Here is a 21,246-nt window from a genome sequence, read left to right as displayed (position 1 = left end):
CAAAAAGAATCTACCACATTGTTTTTACCACTTTTGGTACAACTGATTCGAAGCATTTACAATAAAATATTCTAATTGTAATGAAAAGAAATTTATTAGCTGAGCATAATCAGATTTTATTTAGAAAGAAGTACAGATATTCTAAAATGAATGGAAGGTTTAACGCCTAATTAAACTGTCTGAAATTCCCCTGTTTCACGGCGATAAACTTCCCTTTTCTGTATCTAACACACGAGGGAAATAAGGCCTCTCTTTAATTTCACTCTCGAAGCAGCAAATTTAACTCTCGCAGTTAGATTAAGATCGCATCACCTCTCATTTTCTTTCCTTCCATCCAAACAAGTGAAACCCAGGAAGAAATGAAGAAATTGAGAACCTATTACACGCAGTTCCGTCACAACAGTAACCAAGCAATGGAGCGTAAATGGATCTTGCCATTAGCTCTTGGCTCCATTGTTTCATTATTTCTACTCTTTTTAACAACATTAACCTCTTTTGATGGCTCCCCATTTCTTTTCTTCTACCATCCCTCCGCCGTACTCGGCGGTTCCTCCCCTTTCGTGGAGAGCCAACTGAAACCCATCCCTGTCTCCACTCTCCCTCCACCTCCTCGCTTCGCTTACCTCATTTCAGGCTCCGCCGGTGATGGCCTGATGTTGAGAAGGACCCTCTTGGCCCTTTACCATCCTTTGAATCAATATGTAGTTCATCTTGACCGGGAAGCTAGCTCTGAAGAGAGGCTCGATCTGCAGAAGTTTGTGAAAGACCATCAAGTGTTTAACAAATTCGGGAATGTTAGGATGATCGTGAAAGCTAATTTGGTTACCTATAGAGGTCCTACCATGGTTGCTAATACGCTTCATGCTGCTGCAATTTTGTTGAAAGAAGGTGGAGACTGGGATTGGTTTATTAATCTTAGTGCTTCTGATTATCCCCTTGTTACTCAAGATGGTGAGTTTGGATATTCCAATAAATTTATCTTCGATTATGGTTATGAGAAAAACTTCTTTTTCCCATTTCAACAAAAGTTTCCTTTTTTTTTTTTTTGTAATTTGTTGACATTTAGCTTTGGGATTTTGATTACTTTTCAGATCTGTTACATACATTTTCATACTTGCCAAGGGATCTGAATTTCATTGATCATACAAGCAATATTGGGTGGAAAGAGTGAGTACATCTTTCAAAGCATTCAAATTTCAAATTTCCTCCGAGTTTCTACTTTTGGGTAATATTGTACTCCTGGAAACAGAGTGATTCTTGGTGTTGCAATGGCAGGTTTCATAGAGCTAAGCCAATTATTATAGATCCAGGGTTGTACAGTTTGAAAAAAGCTGATGTGTTTTGGGTTACTCAAAGGAGAAGCGTGCCTACTGCATTCAAACTCTTTACAGGCAAAAGATGCTGAAACCTTCTGCTAATTTCTTTGAAAGTTGTGTTAGTTACTATATTTAGATGTGTTTACTTAATGGTTATTGAATGATCTCTCATAGATTTGTTTAAATGATCTGTTTTAGATGATGTTTCACTGAATAGATTTGTTGACATTTTAGAATAGTGGAATCTAGTGTTCACTTCGGATTCTTTATTAAGCATATTAGTGGTCACAGTTCAAGACTTTACACATCTGATTATTGATAGTTTCTTGATCTGGGTTTCAAAGACCAACAGTTTTAACTCGGCTAAGATTTTAAATGAGGTCACTTTGGTGGGCTATGGAGAATAAATGACTTACCTTGTCGTGTTTTCTTCTTCTTTCCAATTGTTCGAAAGCAGCTTATTGATGCGAATTTTTTCTTCTTAATACTTTTATCACAAGAATTTGGAGTTTCCGCTCCAAAGGAAGTGGATAGGTATGTAGAGTTGTAAATAACATGTCCCAAATGCTTCACTCGATTAATGCTGCTAGTTTGCAGCGTCATACTAATGCACACAAAGAATGCTTTGTTTCCGGCATAAAGGACTGCTAGTTAGAAGGCCGAAAGACCTTGGTGGGACACTAAATTGTTTTTACTTGTATCTTTCCTTTGTTTGCTAATAGAGATGAAACATGAGTTTCTTTACTCTAACCCTGTTAGATTATGTGGTGAAGTCCATGGTTATCATCAGTTCCCTATAAAACACACAGGATAGAAACTGAAAGTCTTTTAGGAGAAAGATGCATCATGGACTTTTTGCATATTCGTTTTAAAATAGAAAGATAGTTTTATGTGTATTAGTCATCACCGATCTTCCCGTGTTTGGAATTGGCTGTCGTGTCATGTATGTTCATTAGCATTTTTGCAGAATTTCCTCTATTATCTCGTGAACTACCTTGTTGCCATAATCTCTATTTGACAACCATAATGTTCACCATTATATCTGCATTAGGTGGCATCTCTGACAAGCATATCTTTTTCTGTAATAGGTTCTGCTTGGATGGCACTTTCTCGATCTTTTATCGATTACTGCATTTGGGGATGGGACAACCTACCTCGAACAGTCCTCATGTACTACGCTAACTTTTTATCTTCTCCAGAAGGTTACTTCCACACCGTGATTTGTAATGCTCAAGAATTCCGTAACACTACCGTGAACAGTGACCTCCATTTCATATCATGGGATAACCCTCCTAAGCAACATCCTCATTACCTCAGGCTGAATGACATGCAACGGATGATCAACAGCAATGCTCCTTTCGCAAGAAAGTTCCCTCGGGATGATCCTGCAGCGCTAGACAAAATCGACTCTGACCTCTTGTCTCGGGGTCCAGACATGTTCACTCCCGGTGGTTGGTGTGTAGGAAGTGGGAAAAATGGGAGTGATCCTTGTTCCGTTATTGGTAATACAACCGTCATCAAGCCTGGCCCTGGAGCAACAAGGTTGGAAACTTTGATTAGCTCTCTTCTATCCGACAACAATTTCCGACCACGACAATGCAAATAACAATACCATCAGAAACTTGGTTAGGGGGGCATTCAAACCAATTAGTGTTCGGTTATACATATATCAGAAGACAAGGACAATGATGAAGATGAAGACGAAGACTTGGTCTTCATACGATGCATCCATATCCATTATTCAGTATTACTTCTGGCAAGAGGCGGGAAGCTTGGATTCATCGATGGATATCAATTAATAGAGTTATGATCGCAGATGGTTCACTGATGGATAATATATATATTATATTTGTAGTGTTATGTAACCATCACAAATTGAAGCCAATTTTTAACAATAGAATTTATTTGCCTTGCAGTCTACATGGTTTTCTTTCTTCACTTATCTGTACTCTTATATTTTCATATAAAAATAAAGTAATTCAAATTTATCTTTAAATATTGAAATATTCTTATTTTAATCACGTACGCCTAAACATGATAATTTTAGCTAAAATCAAAATATTATTATTAAACTATCGTACGTTTCTAACCTTTTTGGATTACAAGTGTAGGGTAAAGATGGGACTTAAGTTCTTATTTTAAAACCATGAAATTTCTTTACGTAACTAAACTAAGGTGTTGTTTACAAAGTAAAAGAAATAGGTAAGTCACCACATGATTTAAATGTTAGAATATGTGTGCAGGAGAAACATGAAAATGGATTATGTAACCTTGTCCATTACCATTCACAATAATCAGGCTTACTGGCTTGGCTTTGAGGCAGAATCACGTGAATCAAATTGAAAAAGCAGGTGCTGTGATCACATTCTTTATCTCTCGGCACTGCAAAATTCATGGCTTGATTAGGGACTAATGTGGTTAGTCTCGTGCCTGAATTTTGGTATTATTAACTTTAACTGAGACATCACTTTTGAGTTCCGAGTCAAATGATGCTTATCTTTTCAACTTTTTCTGAAAACAACTAATTAAAAATATAGTCATCCATATGATTTTTAGTACTACTTGTTAAACATATATATGGCCACCCTACTATTTATACGTATACTGTATTAAAATAAACTCTCAAACTTTATCAAAACTCTTTAAACCTTTTGCACCTAATTAGACCTTGAATTAACAAAACTGACTAAATAGGCCCTTTGATTTATATTGATAGTTAGGATTTAACAACAACATTGATGTGGATATTAATAGGTGTTGCTTCAGCACCGATTTGCTAACGTGGTAGTGTCATGTATTTGTCGAGTGCTAGCATGGTAATGCAATGTAAGCAAAAAAATGAAAAAAAAATCAAATTATTTACAAAATAAGTACACAATAAATCTAGGCAAATGATTGTCCACGTTCATTTAAACATGAACAATTATTTGTCTAAATTCATTCTAAAAATAGAAAGAAAGCATAAAAAGTTTATAAAAAAAACTCATTAAAATTTATGAAAAATTAATTAATTAAAAAACATAAAATTTTATAAAATTCTTATGTTGTTTTACAAAAATAAAGAGTTTTTGACAATTTCATAATTGAGTTAGGACTTAATTAATGGATGATACTAACTCAGTCAAAACCTTGACATCTCATGTTCTCATCATGTGTAAGCTTTATCTAAAATTATTTTGATTTTGATAATTTATTTTATAGCTAAATAAATTCTTAATCCATTTTTTTACCCTTAATCTTTTTATTTTTACACATGGGATAATTTTATTTATAGCAAAGATTTATGTAATAAACTTTTTAGTCTCTCAAAATTAAAAGGAAAAAAATAAAGTCGAAGTGGGATAAATGCAATGCAATACATATAGTTTCCCATCCATACATACATACATACATACATACATAATCCCTCTTAAATCGAGCACAAATGCCTTGAGCGCAATACTGATCACCACCGTTGAGGGATCTGTAGACTCCAACAAATGACATTTCGAAGACTTTTCCAAGAGCAAGCCATCCTCCCCTCAACAATAGTGATGTGATGGGTTGGTGCTAGACCTGCTCATGGGTCGGTCACCCATCTAAGCTCAATGTCCCATTATAAAAATGGTTCGGATAAAATTCAAGGCTTGTTTTTTATATGGACCAAGCCTTGGGCGAATTTTTTTATGTTATAAAAATAATTATGTTAATTATATATGTTAAATAATAATTATATAATTATTTAAATCTCTAATCCAATTACAATTAAATCTATTATCCAAAATCTAAAATACTAACCCAACTAAATAACCCAACCCAAAATATAAAAATTATATTTAATACAATAAATATTTATTATGTTTTTTATATTTTTAAGATAATAAAACATTTATTATATTTATAAAGTTAGAAAATTTTTATTTTAATATTTTTAGTACATTTAGTGTATTGTATGTTTTAAAAAAAATTATTTTTAAATAAAAATTAATTAAAAAAGTCAAATATAAACAGGTTGGGCTAGGTCCAAATTTTCATTTCTTAATTTGAGTCAAGTTTGAAAAAAAAAAAAAGTAAACTGATTTTTGAATCTAGATTGGACCCAAACCTAAAAATTTGATCTGCATATTTTGCATAGAATCAACCTCAACCAGAACAGCCAATGAATAATCCTACAAATAAAATATAAATATGAGATAATAATATTATATAGATATATATGACAAATCACAGTATGAACAGAGACAGAAGAAAAGTCTTTGACACAAGAAAAGTCTTTTGTTGACGATAATGTGAATCCATAGTAGGTTAGTAATCCAAGTAAATTTTTGTTGATGGTTGTAAAAATAGAACACCGGTAATGATAATATATTGTAAAGAAAAATGAAAAAAAATAAAGAGCTTATAAAATTTTACGTGAAAATCTTTTCGGAAAAAAAATTACGGCAGAGAAGAAGAAAATTAACTATATCGAATTCGAATAATTTTCAAGAGAAGTTTCGACTACATCTATTTATAAGTTGAAAAAACTTAATTCTAATCAAAGTCAAATATATTATGTTAATAAACATTAAATATATTATACTTATAAATATTAAATCTTCTAAAAAAAAGATATATTTCATTTAACTTAATTTATAAATAATCTCTTAAAATTTGGGTCATATAATGAATTTTAAGTTTTAAATAAGAAATGAAAGTTGTTCACACTATAAAAAAAACGGTACGTGCAAGTGGAGATCTAAGAGTAGGTAATTTGAGGGCAAGTAAACATATCTTTATTATATAACTTTTAATATAAGATATTATTGTAAGTCATTTGATTGACCGCATCCCAGCTGAAAGTTGAGAAATTCTCATTGGTGGTTCGTCCTTGATTACAACAACAACCCACATTCATTCCTGGTCTTTTTAACCTAACTTTATTTTCGGAGTCCCTACAGCCAAATCTTTCAACCTCGTTTAATAAACGTTGAATAAAGAAACAATTTAATCAACACCAACTAGCCCAGTCTTCGAGCTCCCTCCACATGCAGCACAAATTTTGCGTTTATATATACGTACACATTAGGTTGTGAAATTAAGCAGTCAAGGAGATTTAAAGGTTAGAGATGCAATGGAATCCTGTCGCAAGGGAGATGGTGTATATTTCATTTATGAATTGAGATAAACACACCGTCTCTCTGCGCCAGGATTCAATGCTAACCTCTAATCTTATCGGGGTTCCTTGCTTTGTCTGCAGACTTTACAAGGTTAGTGCACACTATACATATCTATATCTATTCCATGTTTTTTATGGTTTAAAGAAAACTGCAGGCAGGGATAGACGAACGGATTCGAGTCCCAAATGTATTGAGTTAGTTGCATCAACTACTTGAATCAAGCTTCGGGTTCATGTCTTTTGAATCTTTTTATATATATATAATTACTAATCTCTCTAAAATTTTAAATAAGAATAATACGTGTTTAAATACGCCCAAATCCGTGTTTCTTAATAATTGTAGTGTCAACTAAGCTAAGACTTGATCTTTAAATACATTTCTTATTCTGTTTCAAATTCTCTTAGTTCATATTTCATTGTATGATCAATAATTCTCCAAATCAAATGCACAATAGTTTTTAATCTATTTTCTTAAAGACTTGTGCATTCGTAATGTTAAGATTAAGGGCAGTACCCAGTTCTCCATTAGCCTACATGAAGCCTTTATCAAGTTTTCACATTTTATGACGATATGTGTACCTTAACAAAGTTTAAAACAAATAAGAGACGCTGTAATAGATTTTATATATATTGCTAATGAAGCTTTGGTTTAATATAAGGCAATTAATTGTAGCTATGCTTAAATGATTGGTTTTGATTATAAAATTCAAATATATGTAGAATATGCCAAATACCAACTTTATTTATTATTTTATTATAAAGAAAAAAAAAAGCAATGTAGAAGAAATAAAAGGTGAAGCCTTTGCGCTATAAATAGGTGTGATGGGGGGAGAGAGGGCAAGAATGCAAGTGAAAGAGAAAGAGGAGGCGAAGGTATGATGTCGCAGGAGAGTTGACACTGCTAATTTTAGCCATTGCTATTTACCCTCGCTGTCAGTGTCATCCTTCTGCGTCATTATACCTTTCTACTTCCTTTTTTATTCAGTTTGCCGATCACTATTTCAGGTATGCACCCCTGATTATCTCTTCTTCTTTTTATTGTTATTATTAGGGGAGATTTTAATTTTTAACTCAGTTTTTGGTTCCAGATTGTGTGTATGTTATTCGATACACCAAAATATTTTGAATATGATATTTGTTTTAATAAAAACGGTGAAATTATTCCTATTTTTAGGATGTGTATAAAAAAAGAAATACACATTATAGGATATGAATTTTGAAGAATGTCTTTTTAATTTCTCACATTTGTACTTTATCTATTAAAGCTTCAAAGCAATAGCAGAAGGTATTCATGACTGATTTATTAAAATTAAAAAAAGAAAAAAGAGAGAGAGAGAGGGTGCAGGACATAATAACACATTTTATGATTATGTAATTGTACGATTATAAAGTGGCGCTGTGAAATGAATTAGTCAACAAATCATAGTTGTCAAGTTCCACACTAATTAATGCATGCTTACTTTTGGCCAACATTTTCATTCACTTTCAATATAAACATTTGTATATATTTTTTCTCCATATTTTCAACCACAAAATAACAATAATTATATGTCTCACTCAAGTATGAAATTAAAATCCTTTTAAACTATTTTTTAAAAAGGAATCAACTTTTGGCTACTTTCCATTGATCTTCATGCATAGTACTTCAAAGCTATTTTTTTCGGCTTCGACTTTATTTAGTTACTGGAAACTATCACCTTGTTTGGTTGGGTGTAATGGATTAGCCATTACACCCCGAATCGGTGGCCCCACTCAATACACCGTTTGGTTCACTGTATTGCCCTAATACGGGCCTAATCCGTTGCGGATGGATTCCACGTTTTGCCTGCTTCACCACCGATTTCTAATCCCTTGCAAAAGCAAAGATTAGGTAATCGGTGTCTCATTTACCCTCCCCTTGCCGAAATCGACTCCAGCCGACCCTCTCCCTCCCAACATCAACAGAAGGTGCCAGTGAACCAAACCTCCAGCCGCTCTTGATTTCAGCTTTGCATCTTTCTCCGACTCAACAGTCTCAGATCTCCGGACGGTTTGAATCGGCAAGTGAGTAATCTTTAACTCTCACCAGGTTACTTTCTCCTTCTTCCTTCCGTTCTTCATCCCTTCTCCTTCTTCATCCAGGTAACTTTCCTCCTTCTACTTCTTCCTTTCTTCATCCTTTATAATCTCTTCCGTTTTTCCTTAGCTGTGCCCGTCTCATATCTTCTCTTCTCAGGCAAATTACACGCTGTTGTTTCGTTTCGCTCAAATCTTCCTCTTCATAGGGTCTTGGCTTAAGGTATGACATCTTCTTTATCTTCTTTATCATTTTCGTTTCTTCTTGTTCTAGAAAAACTGCTTAAGGTATGCCATCATTTTGGTTCTATATTTTTTTATACTGTTGAATACCCATTTGTTTTTTGTGCTGAATTAGTGGTGGGTTTTATCTGAAGATGAGGGTAAAGTTAGATACATGAAGAGGCATATCATTTCAAAATGATGCATTATTTGGAAGTGGAAAGGGATATGCTTAAAAATGATCCTTAGAGCATAAATTTTTCACCATAGGTTGATTTAACAATGCCCAATTTGCACCATATATAACAACATTTATTTTTGTTTTTTTGCTAATCTGCAGTCCAACCCTGTTTTAGAAGCATTTGGTAATACTAAGACTGTTAGGAACAATAACTCAAGGTGAGTGTATTTTGTTTTAACAAGTTTTACACCCTGCGTGTAGTAGATTCTATGTTATAATGTTTTTTTTACCTTTACATGCATGTTTTGAATGATGTAGTCGTTTTGGTAAGTTTGTGGAGATTCAATTTGACCGGAGGGGAAGGATTTCAGGAGCTGCCATTAGGACTTATTAGAAAGATCACGTGTTTGTCAAGTGTCTGATCCTGAGAGAAATTTGTTAGAGTATGCCCAAAGATCAATCATGAGATGGTTGTAATAACATACTTGATTTATCATGTTTATTAATATAAGGCGTTACCATTATTATTTCAATTTCTTTTCTGTGTATATAAATAAACTGTTTTATAATAATGTCCTGAGAATAATATGATTATTCTTAAAAGTTCCTTAGTCAAGTATTATTGTTGGATAGGACAACGATAATGCATTAAAACTAACATGTAGTTGATTGATGATAAAGAGTTGTCATTGATATGGAATGTCAGAATCATTACATGAATATGTGTGTTAGAGAACAACATATTGGACTGACCCGTTATGAGTATGTTTCTTGGATTATTATGTAATTGTCACGACATTACTCATAATGATTAATATTTATATGATCCTCAGACTTGAGATCATCATAATCCCAACATCGTGAGTTGTATATTTTGATACAGTCAAACGTACACTGTAACTGGTTGTTCTATAAAGACTGATGTTGGATATACCATAATCTATGTAGAGGGATATGGTTGGTCGATATATGACAAGTCCCTCCTACATAATAGGAGTAATATCTTAGGCCACTTAATTAAGTGAGACTAGAAATACATGGTCATGCTCAAATAAGTTGATATTAGATGTCATATTTATTTGTATATCGTAGTCTGCTTAAGATATCAAGGAACATGGAATGGACAATGCAAGTGTGACTATTCCATGACTTGTGTCCAATTCAGAGATAAAGGACTTAAGGATTATTGCATAAAAGGTTAATCATAAAAAAAGGTTATGTCGAATCATGATCTCTTGTGACTTAGGTAGCAATGATGCATTGCTGGATGCCACTCATTGTTTGTAGCATTAGAATCATTCTAGTGAACTGCTAACGTTACAGGAACCTACAGGGTCACACCCTATAGTTGAAATGAACGGAATAAACCATAGTTGGTATTGTTTTTGGGGTCGCTTGAATTAAATTAATTATAGAATTAATTTAATTTGGTAATCAAATTTCCAACACATTATGTACAAGGTTGTTGTATGTATAACGAGGACATGAATTTGGTTAGCATAAGAATTCAAATAAATATATGGTTTACCGAACTTATATTATAATTAATGTAATTATAATTTTTGTTATAAAAATATTATTATATTTATTTAATTCCTAAAAACCCTAAAACAAAAGGATATATATATAATCCCGTTTTTCTTTGTTTGAGCCTAGCAGCCGTCAAAGAAAAATAACTCTCAAAACTATTTTGGGGATTCCTTCCGTTCGTAGTCAACTGGGTGGATTACGTAGAGGCCGGGATCACGATAGATTGCGGCTTAGTTCGACAGCAGATCAGACTACTCGTTGTTGAGGTGTTGCTATCTACTCTGAATAAACATTAGGTAATTTCGTAACCTTGATCACCCCGATTCGTTCCTCACACATGGATCCATGGTTAGGGTCGCTGATTTTATTTTTTTTTCACTGCGCCGTAGGGGTGTCGGCGATCCAACAAAATTATCACTGTTTCTACATGCTTTGTGCAGCACCACCAGAAGTAAGTAGTTTTTTATTTCTTTAATCGAGTTGCTTATAAATTATTTGATACAATGTGTTCTTATGTAGTCTTCCCCGATTAAGCATTTTCAGTGTTTACTCTTAATGATTTCTAGATTATCTTAGTACCAAAATGTTCTGTCTAGAAAAGGATTTGGGTTGGGAAGTTCCATTGTGAGAATGATCTTTCCCTTATTTTTAGCTTGTGATTTCAATATATCTGGATATGCTTAATGCTTGAAGGTTGTAATTTGGGTTGAACTATGATAATTTTTATTATCTCTCATTCTTATCTATCCCCCTTTTCTATTTGATTCTCCATCTCCCTCTTATCGCTGATTTATTTATTGGTGTCATTCTCTTAGCCAACAGAAGAACAACTTACAAGTTAAAGAGTTTCACTTTAACATTCTCTTTGCCAAATTTATTATTGTTGAACTGGGGTCTTTTAGGATGTACATTGGAGGCCCTGAGATAGCATTATTATGTGATTTTGTGATGGCTTCCATGTGATGTGATTATAGACATAAGTCATTTATGGCTCCTACCTAGTTCACCTTCTTTTAATTCCAATCATTAATTTGGGTTCTAAAGCTGCGTTAGTGTATACAATCTATTATCCTCCAAGCTTAGTGTCTAGTGATTTTGTATCAGATTTCCTAGCATGCCAGTGGTCCCAAGAGACATTCACAGCTTGTAATAGTTGTGGTATAGAACATCGAATATGAGGCAGTTTCTTGTTTCTAGAAAACCAGTTTTTAGCCTTTTGTTTAACTTAGATGTTATATTATTGTCTTGATCTGAATAAGAAAGGCCTTCAATTTTCTAAATCATTCCACTTCCAATTTTATTGATCTTCTATTTCATGCTTTGATTTTAATTTCTGTCTACCTTTATTCAATGTAATATTAGCTTATTGGAGAGGAAGAATCAACCAAAAAAAGTTAGGTCAGCTTCCACAACTAAGCATTCCACAAGTATAAAAACTCGAAGGTGGTCTGTCACTGGGTTAGGGCTCTACACAAATATGAAAACTGGAGAGCAGACATTCTATGTAAGTTTTAGTTTAGCAATATTTCAATTTTTGCTAATTTATAACTACTTACCTCGCTATAATTTTACAATTTTTAGTCTGGATTGAGATCAAATACAACACAGTCAGGTCGGACATCAACTGCAAGCTCTTCAGTGAAGTTGAAATCACCAAATAGGAAACGCCAAAATTGGACCTAGAATGACTCTCCAACTCACCAAAATTGAGGGTGGACTATGTTCTGGTGAAGCTATGTTTAGTGAATATGGTATGTTCATCTATCCATGTGAAAACAAGAGAAGATCTCGAAAAAGAAAGAAGTCTCTTAACCTTATCATTTACATGCTAGATTATTTTGCTGGGACCTGTTCTATAATGTGCCTTTATTCAACTAGCATATTTATACAACTATTTTGTTATTTATCAGGCAATGGTGGCAATAAGAAAGAGCCAGGCAATGAGGGTAATGAAAAGGAAGACGGTGAGAATGATGGCCAAATAGAGGATAGCTATGAAGATGATGAAGCGGATAACGAGGAAGATATGGAAGAAAGTGAAGAAGATTAGTGCTTAGCAAAGTGGAAGGTGCAATACAACTTCCATTTTCTGATTAAATGACATGGCACTTGACATTAGCCATGTTCTTTACATGGGGAAGATGCTTATCTGGAGTGAGGATCTGATAAGCTTTTGTGCTAGTTAGCCTCTTGTTTTTGCTTTTTTACTTCCCAGCTTTGTTTGTTTCCTCCTGAATTTTGGCTTAAATTTGTTGTAGAAAATCCATAGATTTTGATATAAGAAAGAAAAGGCCATATTTTCAACTTTTTTTCTCAAAATATTTGTACTAGTAAATCAATTCACGTTCCTTATATGGTAATAATATTTTAATAGCATGAACATTGGCATGGTATCTCAGCATGTCAGAGAAACTCCATGCAAGCAGTAGAAGACACAATGTGAGGTTAAAAATATCTGTAGGCTTATATTTGGGAGCATAATAGATACAATAAGGTAATACATATTAAGTTGATTCTGAACTTATTCTATTGAGAAATTTAAACAACATAGATAAGATAAAGATCACTACATGGTTCAGAAATGAGACAAACGCTCTCTTTCCAAAGGACATTAAAATATGTATTGCAGTTTAAAAATAATAAAGTAGATTATAAATTATATTTAATAATAATTATTTTAAATTATATTTTATAGTATTATATATTATGATTTTAGTAAATTCATATAAGAATATTTAATACTAAGAATTTTATCAAATTATATATTTTTATTAAATTATATTTAATAATAATTATTTTAAATTATATTTTATAGTATTATATATTATGATTTTAGTAAATTTATATATTTTATTAAATTATATTTAATAATAATTATGTTAAAATATGATTAAATTATTTATTATTTATATTAATAATCTTATTAAAATTTAATAACAATAATAAATTCATATAACAATATTGATTATTAAGAATTTTATTAAATTATATATTTTAATTAAAATATATTTAATAATTATTATGTTAAAATATGATTAAATTATTTATTACTGATATTAATAATCTTATTAAAATTTAATAACAATAACAATAATCATTAATCTAAACAAATTTCTGCTAAGGGTATTTTAGTCATTTTAGTTTTTTTCCTTATGCTATTACACCTCCATTCCATTCAACCAAACACAAGAATACTATTACGCCTCTATTCCATTACATTCAACCAAACAATTGATTTTCTATTACGCATCTATTCCATTATGTCTCTATTCCATTACGCCTTTATTCCAATACAGCGAACCAAACGTGCTGTATTATAAAATTAAAGAAACCAAATTATACTAAATTAAAATCAAATGATAATAAAGGGACTAAAACCATAATCAGACTGTAATAAAAATCAATCTTTCTTGCCTGAAATGATGAAAATATCCAGAGTCAAACACATTTGTATCCAGTAGGAAATGAGAAAAGTAACTAATTAGAAGAATAATTCAAACAAATCCTAAATCCAGAGATTCAAAGATTCAAAGTTAACATTGCAAACAAGTAGACCATTGTAAGAGGATCATCCAAATCTCTAAGTGCATCAATAAATGTTGGATACCTAAAATACCAAACACATTTAGATGCCTGCATCAAGAAGAATGCGTCCTATAATCAACATTGTGATATTCACCGCACCTGCATTGATAGCTCCTCCTAGGAAGAAGCTAACTGCACCAACAAGGATGTTGGCTCGACGCCCTTTGTTTCTAGAAAAATAAGAGGCTCCAAATGTAGAAACAAGGCCTGCGAAGTAGAGCGAAGACGTAAAAAGTGTGAGGAGCTGGTTGTCATATTTGCAGTAGTCAATTTCATGAAGATGTGCTTGTTTCCTTCTATATATCTTTGGGAAGAATTCCTTCAAGAAATCATCCATGGAAGTCACTCCACCTGCAATCAATATTAAAAGATAAACAGTGTCATCATCTTGAAATAAGCATCTTATTGAGCTCTTTTGAATCAAATAACACAAATCTTCTAATAAACAGAAACAAATACATAATCTATAATGCAAGTAGCTTAGGAATCATTGATAATCTCCAAATACCAAATATATAATATATGAAGATTATATTTTGATGATTAAAGAAATTGTGTATGGTTTTAATTGCAGGGGGTTTTATGTGAAAATAAGCAGAAATGCTGTCGAAATTTATAAAAGAAAAATTCGAAATACTTGAACAAATTTCGTTCTACTTTAATACATGTTTTAGTCTTTGAGAGTTCATCATAAGGATCTAGTTATTCAATTATACTATGAACGTTATTTTAATTATGAATTATTCGTAAGTTGCCTGATAGGTCCGGTAATGCCTCGTAACCCTGTTCCAGTGACGGTTTAGTATTAAGGGGTGTTACAAATCATAACCCCAAATTGTTAATTTTCTTTACCAAAAATTAGGTGCCCCTACTGTCATTAGCCGTTAGTTAGTTACTTCAAATTCGTTGACTTAAATTAAGAGTAATACATTTATTAGGGGGAATGTATGTAGCATTTTTTTATGTTATTAAATGGATTAATTTAGTCTTTATATTACAATATCAAATTTTAATATAGTTAATATTTGTTGTTTAAAAATAATATGAAATTTGCATTTTTCAGTTATAGTTGACAAAATCTCAACTTTACTTGTGAAAGCCACGTTTGTATTTTAAATTTTTTAAAGTAAATATGATATGTGGCAAAATCTCAATCCTACTTATGGAATTAAAAACTTCCACCACATAATAAATACATGAAAAGTATACATTATCTACTTCTAATTTAGATCAAATGTATTTTGATCTTAATAAATATTCACTCAATTATAAAATATTAATCACAATTCTAAAATTCTTATTTTTAATGTTTGATTTGAAATTATCTATTTTATTGAAATAAGCAACTCCATCAATTTATTAATTAAAAATTATCTTTCATAAGTCCACTTACATTACTTTAAAATTAAAATAGTTATACACGCATTTATAATTGTAAATTGAAAATGTTTATTTATTTGATGTAAAAAAGTTTCATCATCAACGTATATATTATTTTTGTTATTATCCAGAGAAATGAGAATTTTGTTGTGGATATCTTATTAAGTGGATGTCCATTAAGATCAAAATAATTTTGATGTATTTTAAATTCTAGTAGTCGTAGATCTCTACTTCGTTCATCTTTCTTATGCCTATAAATAAAGACTTTGGAGAAGTTTTGTAAATATTCTGATTGATTAATAAAATACACTCTCTCTTTTGCTCTATCGTTTTCTTTATTCTTTACTCTCTGTCTATTTATTTTATAACATAATTCACTTATGTTAATATAAAATAAAATAATTTTATATAATTTATTCATGTATGATATTATAATTATGGACAAAAGTTATGAAAATTATAAAATTATTTTATTTTATATTAATATAAATGAATTCCTCATTTCTCTGGATAATAACAAAAATAATATATATCTTTAGTTAAATGAATATACTATATTATCTAAATTTACATCTAGAAGTAAGTTAACCGGTCATTAAATTTTGTAGCACGAAAAGTAAAATTCAAAGCAAACCTAATTTCATTAATTTAATTGATCAATATGGTACTAAAATATTTAATGTAGACATAATTGTTTTATCAAATTTGTATATAAATAATTGAAATTTCTTCAATTAATCATAGCAGATAAAACCATGGCTCCCAAGCTTGCAATCTCAGCATTGTTGCTTCTTCTTGTAATAATACAAGCTTTATTTGTTAAATCCGAACCCCAAATTTCTAAATCTCTCCGACTATTGGAGGGAGCTCGAAAAGGATACACATTCGAAGGGCTTAATCAAGTGAAGCAATATTTGAAAGCTTTTGGATATTATTCCATTAATGGTAGTAGCCTCACCAATTCTTTTGATGACGTGTTAGAATCCGCACTTAAATCTTACCAACAACACTATCGTCTCAAGGTAACAGGAAGAATCGACTCAAATACCTTGAAAAAAATGTCAACCCCTCGATGTGGCGTTCAAGATATTTTTAACGACTCAGATGATGATGTCAAGTTTAGCATGATAGCTAACTATAGCTTTTTTAATGGGATGCCTCGATGGAACAAGCGTCAATTGACTTACATGTTCCGTTCTAGTGCATTTGTGATTAGTGATCAACAATTTAGGCCTATCACCACCAGGGCATTAAACAAATGGGCTGCTGTTTCTAATTTCGCATTTCGAGAAGCCAGTCCATCAGATATCGTGATGGGATTTCATCGTCGTTCTCATGGGGACAACTTCCCGTTCGATGGCCCGGGAAATGTTTTAGCTCATGCGTTTGCACCACGAGATGGAAGGCTTCATTACGATGCCGACGAGAATTGGAGTACTAATAATGCTATACGACCAAACCAAATCGATTTAGAAAGCGTAGCTATTCATGAAATAGGACATATTTTAGGACTTGGGCATAGTCGGGACCCAAATGCTATTATGTACGCATATTATAATACTGGAACCATCAAAAGGAATCTAGGCCAAGATGATATTAATGGCATACGAGCTCTGTACTCCAACTGATAATAAACTATAGTAGTTTATGAATAAAATCGATGGCGAGAATAATAAAAATTTTACTTGCCTAAGCCAAAAATTTATTTTACTAATTGAAATCTTTACAAATTTAATCTTACCTGAACCATGAATCCTGAAATTTAAATCCTAAAAACTTGAAAAATTTTAAAAATCAAGAGTTGATATTTGGCCGTGATTCCAAAATATATTACGGACCCTCCCCTTCCCTACTTTTCAGCTACGTAGTTCTTTTAAAATATAAATCTTTAATGACAAATATCAATTAAAGTAATAACAATAAATTCCAAGTTCTGCCTACTATTTGAATGATTTTAAATATGGCTAAATTAGCCTTAAAGGTCAATTTTTTAAAAAAAATATATAAAAGAATTATGATCTTTTTAAAATAAAAACAAAGTTTGGGGTTTGATCCAAAAGCTTAAAAGAAATGATGAAACAATTGTTTTTTTATGGGTTTTGAGTTTTGACTTGCCAGAAATGCTTTGAATTTTTCTGATCATTGGATTTACAAATTGACGAACCAATGTAGGGTTTTTTTTGTTGTAAAAATATAAAATAAATAATGAAAAATTTTATGTTAAACGGGTGGAGTGTATCAGTGTAGTTCTCATTTTGATCCTTGTGCGGTTTGATACCCAATTCAATTTGATCATCATTTAATTGCAAATGCATTTCAATTTAATCACTTTTATTTTATTTCGTCTAAATCTAAATGTTTCTATGCTGTAGGATTTCAATTATTAATACTATTACATGTGTTTGATTTTTGGTTTAGTAATCTATGTATATTTGTTTTGCTTAATTGTGATAAAATATATTTTAATTTTTAATTTGTTCTTAATTGAGATTTTTCTTTGAATTTTGAGTATATTATTTAATTACGTGTCAATATTATTTTAAAATATTAATTTATTATTATTTTATACACGGATAAAAAAAACTAATATAAATATAAATATAATTTTATTTCATATCACATTTAATTTGTTTTTCATGTTACCTCAAACAGCATTCTCCCCCACAAACTTCTAAACATGCTTCCGCATTAGTTGATTCAAGTGCTTCGGAAAATTCATTTAAATTCTTTTGGGTCCAAACGTAAAATGATATATCAGGTGGATTAGTTTGGGGTAAATATTTGTTCATACGCGGGTTAAAACAATCAATGCGTCCAAACACAACAGGTCAGAAATAGTGTTCAATGTATGTATATATTTTAATAATTCAGTACAATTCTTTAGTTTTCTCTGTCGCTCAAAATTTTAACAATTTCAGAGCTGATCTCTAGCTTGGCCGTTACCATAACACCCCTAATCTCTCTCTCTCGATCAGGTCATTTCAATTTCTTATTTTATTCTTTAATCCTTCACTCATTTTGCTGTTAACTCAAATGTATTATCTTATCTTCAGATCTGTTTTGTTCTTTGTAATATAAGTTCGATTTAGATCCATAGTTTCTAGACTGAAGATCTTATGACATGAACGCATTTTGGAATTTTTGAATTCTGGGTTGTATTGATTTGGATTAATTATTCTGCAAAATAAATTGGGTTCTTTGGAAAAGGTGATCTTTTTTATTGTTATGATTTCCGGGATTGATCTAGTTAGACTGAAGATCATGATGAAATTAACCCATTTTCTATTTTTTGTTTATGGGTTGTTTTGATTTGAATTTTATTATGCTCTAAAACAATTAAGTTCTTCTAATGATCTTTCTGTTGTTATGATTTTCGGGATTGATTACCTTTTGTGGGTATCTCTTGGATTTTTGTATCTTTCCCTGTGAATTTCTAGAAAAATTGTTTCATTTTTGTTGGGATTATAATTCCTTTCTAGAGAGTATCGTTTGTTGCATCTTCAACATTTCTATGAAGCCATACTGTGGATTTTGTTATTTAAGAGAGTTAAAAATTTCGACTTCTAATTCTTGAACATTATTGCTTTTGCTTAAAGAAAAAGCAATAGGCCTTAGTAACTTTTGATTTAGTTGAAATGCTCACAAATGTTATGGTATTCGATTGCTGTTGCGTGTAAAAAAGTTTGAGATTTACGTTAAAAAGACTTGGATAGTGTAGATATTGTTGATTAATATATATTTGATATGATTTTGGATATTGAGATTTGAAGATATAAAAGAGCTGTGAATTGGAGTTCGAAAGATGCCTGCACAGAAAATAGAGACAGGTCATGAGGATGCACTCCATGATGTTGCCATGGATTATTATGGAAAACGATTGGCAACTGCTTCATCTGATACTACCATTAAGATCATTGGCATAACTGGATCTAGTTCACAGCAACTTGCTGTTCTACATGGCCATAAAGGACCTGTTTGGGGGGTTGCTTGGGCACATCCCAAGTTTGGATCAATCCTTGCATCGTGTTCTTACGATGGCCAGGTGATAATCTGGAAGGAAAATAATCAAAACGAGTGGCTGCAGGCCCATGTTTTTAATGATCATAAGTCATCTGTGAACTCCATTGCATGGGCACCCCATGAGCTTGGCCTCTGTTTGGCCTGCGGGTCTTCTGATGGGAATATATCAGTCTTTACTGCTAGGGATGATGGTAGTTGGGATACCACCAGGATAGAGCAAGCTCACCCTGTTGGAGTAACCTCAGTCTCGTGGGCACCATCAACCGCACTCGGTGCTTTCATTGGATCTGGTCTACTGGATCCTGTTCAGAAGCTGGCCTCTGGTGGATGTGACAACATGGTCAAAGTATGGAGGCTGTATAATGGGAGTTGGAAGATGGACTACAGCCCTGCCCTCCAGATGCACACTGATTGGGTGCGGGATGTTGCTTGGGCACCCAACTTGGGGCTCCCAAAATCCACGATTGCAAGTGCTTCTCAGGATGGGAAAGTTATTATATGGACTTGCGGTAAAGAAGGGGAGCAATGGAAGGGTACGATTTTGAAGGATTTCAAGACCCCAGTTTGGAGGGTCTCATGGTCGCTGACTGGAAACTTATTGTCTGTTGCTGATGCCAATAACAATGTCACATTGTGGAAAGAAACGGTTGATGATGAGTGGCAAGAAGTGAATGCTATTGAGCCATGAAGTTCTTTTTGTTTATCCTCTTTTCTATTTTCTCTCTCTATTAATAATTTTTTTAGGTCCCCTCTGTTTCAAGTCCCTCGGTATTTTTGTTCGAATACTGGGACTTGCATTGGATAGTTATTGGGTTTTGTTGGAAATGCTGAGTTGAAAGAAAGAATAGATGATTAATCATATAACGTTTCCCTCCAATGAAATCTTATCCATTGTGGCATCATTTTTAACCGTATTAACTTCAAAATCATTACTTGCTGTACAAGTATGCTTTTGTTTATTGTGATATTTACACTTTAAGCATCCACAGCTGGACTTAAAATTGAAACTTATCTTAGATTAAACTTGGTCTTGGGTTGGGTTTCTTAATATAATGATCGTTTTCTTAGCTTAACTAAAATTGACGGTTCTGTGGGATAATATCTGAATTCAAATTAACTCTAAATTTATTTTATTTTTATAACGAATTCAAATGTTTTAGTTTCTTTTTTTAAATACTTTTTTTGTGAATGATAGATTTAGATGTTCAAATCCGAATCAATTTTAGATACTAAAATTGTTTATTTATTAAATTTCCCTTTGAATCCAAAACAAGAACGCCAATTCAAAATTTTCAGTTTTTATCAACCGTGAAGAAAGGGTACTTTTTCCTCTTTATCTATTTATGTTGGTTGATTGCTCAAAGACCTATATAAAATTTCAAGATTTAGATAAAAATATTACACCCAAACAATAAATTTGGACAAACTATTAAGCTTCGATTTTTAAATTTATAATGTACTAATTTTCATTTATTTTATGTTACTTATACGTATAAAAATTAAATTTACCATACTATATATAAATTATAAATATTAAAAATTATATATATATGAACTTGATAATGTTTAGAAATTTAATAAAAGAACAAATTTATAATGCTAGTAGAATATACATAATATTAATAAACCTAAGCAGGATTAGTTGTTTATAAATATATAGTAGAATTTAAGCAAAAGTACTTTCAAGAAAAAAGCTATTTACTTTCTAATTTTAAAACTTGCATAGTTACTTAATTCGATTTAAGATTCCATATTAATCAGGATATTTTAATCTTTTATCAAGGTGAAAATTGGAAACAGAAGCTATCAAAACTGAGGGG

General features: G+C 31.8%; 3 protein-coding genes and 1 long non-coding RNA gene across 7 annotated transcripts; all 4 read left to right on the top strand.

The window, feature by feature from the left end:
- The first annotated feature begins 127 nt into the window (after positions 1 to 127).
- On the top strand, positions 128 to 3,236 carry LOC107910865 (beta-glucuronosyltransferase GlcAT14B). The gene is made up of 4 exons (XM_016838791.2): positions 128 to 951; positions 1,092 to 1,167; positions 1,276 to 1,391; positions 2,405 to 3,236. The coding sequence occupies exons 1-4, from the start codon at positions 360 to 362 to the stop codon at positions 2,920 to 2,922; spliced, it is 1,302 nt and encodes a 433-aa protein (XP_016694280.2). The 5' UTR covers positions 128 to 359; the 3' UTR covers positions 2,923 to 3,236.
- A 7,613-nt stretch (positions 3,237 to 10,849) lies between these two features.
- Positions 10,850 to 12,745, top strand: LOC107902980 (uncharacterized). 2 transcript variants are annotated; one of them, XR_005920996.1, is made up of 4 exons: positions 10,850 to 10,892; positions 11,804 to 11,945; positions 12,023 to 12,192; positions 12,352 to 12,745. It is a non-coding gene; the product is annotated as an uncharacterized lncRNA (long non-coding RNA). The 2 variants fall into 2 exon arrangements; XR_005920995.1 differs by having other exon boundaries at positions 11,804 to 12,192.
- A 3,416-nt stretch (positions 12,746 to 16,161) lies between these two features.
- Positions 16,162 to 17,034, top strand: LOC107910864 (metalloendoproteinase 1). Its single transcript, XM_016838789.1, has one exon. It carries the CDS (start codon positions 16,162 to 16,164, stop codon positions 17,032 to 17,034), a length of 873 nt encoding a protein of 290 aa, XP_016694278.1.
- Positions 17,035 to 18,024: 990 nt separating this feature from the next.
- On the top strand, positions 18,025 to 20,303 carry LOC107911797 (protein transport protein SEC13 homolog B). 3 transcript variants are annotated; one of them, XM_016839732.2, is made up of 3 exons: positions 18,025 to 18,233; positions 18,325 to 18,381; positions 19,177 to 20,303. In XM_016839732.2, exon 3 carries the CDS (start codon positions 19,209 to 19,211, stop codon positions 20,112 to 20,114), a length of 906 nt encoding a protein of 301 aa, XP_016695221.2. In that variant the 5' UTR covers positions 18,025 to 18,233; positions 18,325 to 18,381; positions 19,177 to 19,208; the 3' UTR covers positions 20,115 to 20,303. The 3 variants fall into 3 exon arrangements, with proteins under 3 accessions (XP_016695221.2, XP_040961673.1, XP_016695219.2); XM_041105739.1 differs by lacking the exon at positions 18,325 to 18,381; XM_016839730.2 differs by having other exon boundaries at positions 18,025 to 18,381.
- Positions 20,304 to 21,246: the final 943 nt, after the last annotated feature.

Source organism: Gossypium hirsutum, chromosome D11 (genome assembly GCF_007990345.1).
Source record: "Gossypium hirsutum isolate 1008001.06 chromosome D11, Gossypium_hirsutum_v2.1, whole genome shotgun sequence".
NCBI classification, from domain to species: Eukaryota; Viridiplantae; Streptophyta; class Magnoliopsida; order Malvales; family Malvaceae; genus Gossypium; species Gossypium hirsutum.
Note: the sequence above shows the minus strand (reverse complement) of the source record. Positions and strands in the feature narration are given on the sequence as shown.